The following is a 6000-nucleotide window of genomic DNA, read 5'->3' as shown; positions in this document are numbered from 1 at the left end:
TAATCTACATGACTCTAAAATACACTTTAAGGCTCATTTAAATAATAGACCGGTACATTGTGCTTATAATAACCAGGAACAAATGCACCCTATGCACTTGTTCATGTTTGCTTCTATGTATTTTAAAATGCAGTATATGACTAGGAAAAGTACCTAAGGGTATGTGAAATGCTACATTAGTTTTGTGTGTATATTCCTAAAACACATAGTGCACTTCTGTTCTATGGCCTCACTTACACACTGATTGTGAATTATTCCATTTTTTTTGTAGACGTCTGCATTTGCAGAATTGTAATGCAGACTGTGCATCTGTCCTCTCCTAATACAGAGCTAAGGTGGTATTTGGGCTGTCGTGAATGGAACTCAGATGGTTCGTTTCAAGCACACGATGGACAAACACTTAATCCTGCCCTTTGCGCAAAGCATTGTCTTGATGAAGGGTAAGAGAAATATTTAAGCATTTGTCCTTTTCAAAATGCATCATTACAGACTGATGCAGATCAATATCACAATGTTCACGGGTGGCTTTCTTGTTATCTGGTGTTTGACACGACGTGTTGACATGAACACATTTGAATTATTGGGGCTAGACAGGGCCATTCTCACTTTACACGCTAGTGTGTGTGTGTGTGTGTGTGTGTGTGTGGCGTTTCATGTCAGGCAGTTATGTGGGTACTCCAATGTGATAAAGGAAATATGACGAAGCAGATCACCAACACAATGACATATCTATGATGCTAATGGCTATATCTTTAAGCAATAGAAACATTTAATATGTGAAGATTGGCATACAGTACACAGTGGTATTGATATCTATGATAGCATTACTTATAAGAAATATAGGAGGAAAAGATATATATGATTGTTTGTTTTGATGTGAGGCACAGATTTTACTGGGGGGGGGGGGGGTGTTCTCCCTAAGCAGAGAGAAAAGTTGAGATCTTATAAGGAGAGTGAAACAAAGAGGTTTCACAGTAAATTCAAATTGAGTAATTTTACACCAGTTACTTCAAAACAATGAAATGCTTCTTCTCGAGGGGAGTGCAGTGAACTGCTCAGAGCATTTCCCAAGACCAATATTGGAGTCCAGACCATGTTCACCAAAGTATATTCCACAACTTTTATTATGCAGTTGCCCAGATAGATATATGGACAGGCATATACCTCACAGAAGAATGATGGCAGTCTACTAACCTTGAAACAGAGCAAGATGCATTGAAATAGAATTACAGGTGTAAGGTAAAGATAGCACTGAAAAACTGCTGTTGCTGTTGAATGTGCTGATTTATTGTTCAATAAAACATCACTTCACCTTGCCCATGGACACTGAAATCAAGGGTGAATATAGTTCTAGTTTTAATATGAGAAGTTAATCTCTTGGTTCGTTTCCTTTGACATTTAGCTTTCAGTGTAGGTAACAGTAGTACTAGCTGTTGCTGGGAATTAGATTTGTGAATTTATATAAAGGAAATCTTTATTTAATCAAGAAATCCATTCATTCATCAGAATGAATAAAATGGCAGCAGTGTGAATAAACTGAAAGAAATGTAGTTTCATTTCAGAATGTTATACCCTGAATCAATGTGTAGCCCTTTTTCGTGTGGTTACATTTCTCCAGGCTCCCTCACATAGAGGTGAATTAATGATTTTGAGCAAACTTATTAAGTGGTAATTCATTCTGTTTAATTGCATTAGTGGCACATAATTACATTGATGTATGTTCGCATTGTGATGTTAAAGGAAAATTCCAGGCTAGAAAATTTCCTTTTAGCTTGAGCACTTACGTCATTAGTAAACGTGTTGCAGTGATGCACAATTCATTCCAGGCTTTATTGTCTGATATTTGTAATATAATTCACTTTATCGTTATTCACAATATTTCACAGTATTTCACATGCTATCCTGTCAGGCTTCTGGATATGCTCCTGTATTACCTGGAGCTACTCTCACCACCCCCCTTTATCCCCCAGCCTGTCTAGCTCTCTCATCTCCTCTTCTGTGTACTCTGGCTCAAATAAACAAGGCTCCAATCTCCTCCGAAGTCAAACTGTTGCATTCTGCATTATTAACGCTGATAAATGTCCTTTTGATAAATGATTGATTTCTGTCAGTAGGAGTATTGCAGGAAATTGATTTGTGGGAATTCAAGGTAAAACCCCTGACTTCCCCATATTAAACTGCACTGTACCTGCTGCGGCAATATAACTATGTGATGTCAAGTCATCTAAGAACTCGAGTCTAGCTGCAGAAAAGTGCAATATAACACAACACTGGAAAATAGACCTGGGATTCATTTTGCATCACCAATAGGCAAATTATAGCAATGTCAAAGTGTTTTAGCCTGGAATTTTCCTTTAAGGGTAGGTTGTGGCAGCAGGTGGCAGTAAGATAAATGAAAGCTTGCTCCCCCCACTCCACAGGTATGATATAGCGGCCTTGTCCAGGGACGTGTGCCATTGCAGTGATCAAACTGAATTGTTTTTGGAAAGTTGGCACAAGAACAGCACTGAGACTGTCATGGGTGCGGACAGTCTCACTGGGAAGATGTACAACACAGGATGGTGAGTTTCGCTGGTTCAGGAAGTCTTCGTTTTCCTGACCACAATACTCCTTTAATGAGCACTGGCTGTAATGAGTGCTGTGTCATACACTGCTATGGTTTAGAAGTGTTCATTTCAGCAGTGTCTATGGTGACTACTGCATAAGTGAGTAATGAGTTCTGCTGAAATGGCCACTACTGAAATGATCACTACTGAGATTAGCACGGCTGAAATAAGCACTGCTGTAAGGTGTGCTGCTATAAGGAACACTGCAGTGATGAGCACTGTTTTAATGAGCCTTTCTGTAATTCTCTCTACTCCAGCGAGTTGTGCGATAAAGGCCCTGTGTCAGGCTCTGAGGATCCCCCTGGAAACACCTCTCATGTGTCACCGTCTCCTCAGTGTCCCACCAGGTGTGCCATTTTCTTTTCATAGTAGAAAATGACGTAATAAAAATAAGCAAGAGGAAATATCCATACAGTGTACAGTTCAATTTACCTATGACCCTCCCTAACCCTGGTCGATGTTATCCTACCAGCAATTATGCAGAGGTACTAGCCACAGTTATCAATGGCATATATTTGATCACAGATTGGGGGGCCTATCAATGCACTAGAATATTTACAGGATGAGCAGCCCCTATTAGAAATTTAAACAATTTTTAAAGTAGGATTGCTATCATTAAACAACATTTGGAAATGCTGAGCTTATGAATGTGAAACAGTGTATTACTGCTTGCTACCGATTTCCTGAGATATTTTACCAATATTGAGTGACTTTTTCTATTGTTTCAGGTGTTCAGGTTCCCTGTGCTTGCCCTATGGGGTTGACCCAGATACAGCAGCTGTCTACAGAGCTCTGGGACCTTATATTCACAATGTCAGCCTGTCAGTCAGGACTGAGAGGGTGCAGACTGATAGATATTTTCTTCTAGAGGTTTCTGGATATTTAGCTTCCCCTCATTGGCAGTCCATAGGTGAGGTCATTGCACATTTAACATGCAGATCTCAAAGGTGTACAGTTTTATGAAAATGATGAACTATGTCCCTTGCAGGGAATAAGCTCCATGCATTCATTTTCCTCAAATGGGAGTTAGCAAATAATGCACATTGAATTTATAGTGTTGTCTTCTCAATTGTATTACTTTTAGAAGTTTAGATTTTTGTTATTAAATAGACTGCATCTGAATTCTTGCAGGAATACAAGGGTTGAGTGCAGAGGACTTTTCATTAATTGACATTCTGTTCAACTGGACGCCTGGTGGTCAGAGCACATACAATGCCATTGCATCAGATGATGGCTTCTTCACTCTTTCTCCCAACTGGATTCTGGCCAACCCTGGAACTTACCACATAGGTATGGCAACAAGAACATATACAGTTGTGTAGGAAGAGGGCGTAAACATTGGCAGACATCTGTTGCAAGCATACAATTAGAAATTCTGCCACCTTCGTAGAGGTGTCTGTGGCACACTTCCAATGAAACCATGTGCTCTTCTGTGTTCCTGTTCCATAGATGTAACCGCTAGCAACAGTATCTCCACACAGTCTGCCGGTGTGGAGGTGACTGCCTTCCTGCCTAGCCCAAGAGCACTGGAGGTCACAGTGTTGCAAAGACCCCAGGACATCCCCTCCTGCACCCCTTTCCCAGTGGAGGACACAGATGCCCTACAGAAGGTCTTCCTAGGGGACACATCCATTCTCAAAGCTTTTGTGGCCATAGGAGTCAGCCTGGACTTTGTCTGGCTTTTCACTGACGATGCGCATTCACACCACTCCAAGGCCGACTGCCTCTCTCACCCTGAGTGCTTGACTAGCACTGTGGTAAGAAGATACACCTTTATTCACTGCTGCAATAGCCTTGGTGTAATATTTCGCATTTAAATATTTTATGTTTATTTCAGAACCATACATTTGAAAAAGAAGGGATTCATACAGTTACTGTGAATGTCTCGAACATCTACGGTTGGACTCAGAAAACTGTCCACTTTGTAAGTACTCAGTTTCAGTGGAGATGGCAGTCAGTTCACCTGTCTTATTCATTTCATTGCTTGTTTTGATTTTGCCATCTCCCTGTTCAGGCAGTAGTGAGGCGGGTGCTGTCCAACCTGACCCTGGAGACCCGGAGTGGGTACGTGCTGGCAGTGGGGCAGGAATGCTCGCTCGAGCTGAAGGTCTTCACCACGATACGCCAGCTCCTCTCGTTCAACATTACCCTGGAGCCAGGCTCCGCCCACACTCACCGGCTGACTGACAGCTCCCCCGATCTGCAGGCCCCCGGCCATCTGCGGCTGGTCCACACTTACGGCCCAGGGAGCTGCCTGCTCAACGTGCGCCTCTTCCACCACTACAGCGGCGTGGGATTATTTCCTGTTTCCGTTACCGTGTTTTCCTCTTTTTCCATGGCACGTGCCAGGCTGCTCCACCCCTTGCAGGTATTCATGCCTATTCTTGACCTAAGGCCAGCCCTGACCTGGAGCACGGCGATCCCCACTGGGGTCAATTCCACCCTCATTGTGGTCACCCAGGCGGACCACACTGGTTCCATGCTTCTATGGACAATCTCCAGCGGAAATGCGACCATTATGAACCAGACCACCGAGGACTGGTTCCTCGTGCTCTCCCTGAAGGACGTTGGGCAGTACAATGTTAGTGTGAGAGCTTTCAACCCAATCAGCAGCGCCTCATTTCACACCCCACTGCTGGTCCAAGACGTGATATCTGGCCTGTCTCTTGTTAGCCTGAGCCCAAAGTATGTCCAGACTGGTTCCGTGGTCACCGCGCATGCCACCGTGGCTGCTGGGTCCAATGTGACATACCTCTGGGGGTTTGATACAAGCTGCAGCCTCGTGACAGCCTCAGGAACTGCCACCCACGTGTTCAGCCAGCCTGGCATGTACTCAGTTACCATGACGGCAAAGAATGATGTGAGCCAAATTCAGAGCAATTCCGTGGAATTCGTCATTCAGGACCCCGCGGGTGGCTTGACTGTACATATACCAAGGACAGCGGCAGTGAACAACAAGAACATGATGTATTTCACTGTCATGTCAGGAACCAACTTGACCGTTAGCGTGTTTGTCAATGAGTCTGTCATTTATAGCAATGACAGCTACATGGCGGGAGTGAAGGTGAAGCTGGCTTTGGTTTTTGAACAGGATGGGACAGTTCGGGTGTTGGTCAGTGCCCACAATCATATTTCCTCTATCAACAGCACTGCCTATTCTCTGGTGGTGCTAAGGCTCAATGTGGTCACGATAGAACAGCTACAGGCATCAGTTGTGGGAGAAAATGTCATTCTTGTAGCAAAGGTCAATGGTAAGTAACCCATAATGTGTGCTTTTGGCAGTATGTCACATTAGCCCAGATATAATGAGAAATGTGGGGCAGTCACATTGTTCAAACGTCATAATTTTCTTTGAAAATTCATTTCAGGGATAATTTGAGGTAGAATTATAGTT

At 43.3% G+C, this 6000-nt stretch overlaps 1 protein-coding gene across 1 annotated transcript in view; it reads left to right on the top strand.

Moving 5' to 3' along the window:
- The first annotated feature begins 3083 nt into the window (after window positions 1-3083).
- LOC135254151 (polycystin-1-like protein 1) overlaps window positions 3084-6000 on the top strand; it is a 29137-nt gene continuing 26220 nt past the window's right edge. Inside the window, exons 1-5 of the mRNA XM_064334129.1 lie at window positions 3084-3091; window positions 3335-3516; window positions 3738-3896; window positions 4056-4363; window positions 4621-5857. Coding sequence (XP_064190199.1) covers window positions 3084-3091; window positions 3335-3516; window positions 3738-3896; window positions 4056-4363; window positions 4621-5857 — 1894 coding nt within the window. The remainder of the gene's footprint in view (window positions 3092-3334; window positions 3517-3737; window positions 3897-4055; window positions 4364-4620; window positions 5858-6000) is intronic.

This window comes from Anguilla rostrata, chromosome 4 (assembly GCF_018555375.3).
Source record: "Anguilla rostrata isolate EN2019 chromosome 4, ASM1855537v3, whole genome shotgun sequence".
NCBI lineage: Eukaryota > Metazoa > Chordata > Actinopteri > Anguilliformes > Anguillidae > Anguilla > Anguilla rostrata.
The sequence above is the reverse complement of the archived record's forward strand: the minus strand, read 5'-3'. Positions and strand labels throughout refer to the sequence as shown.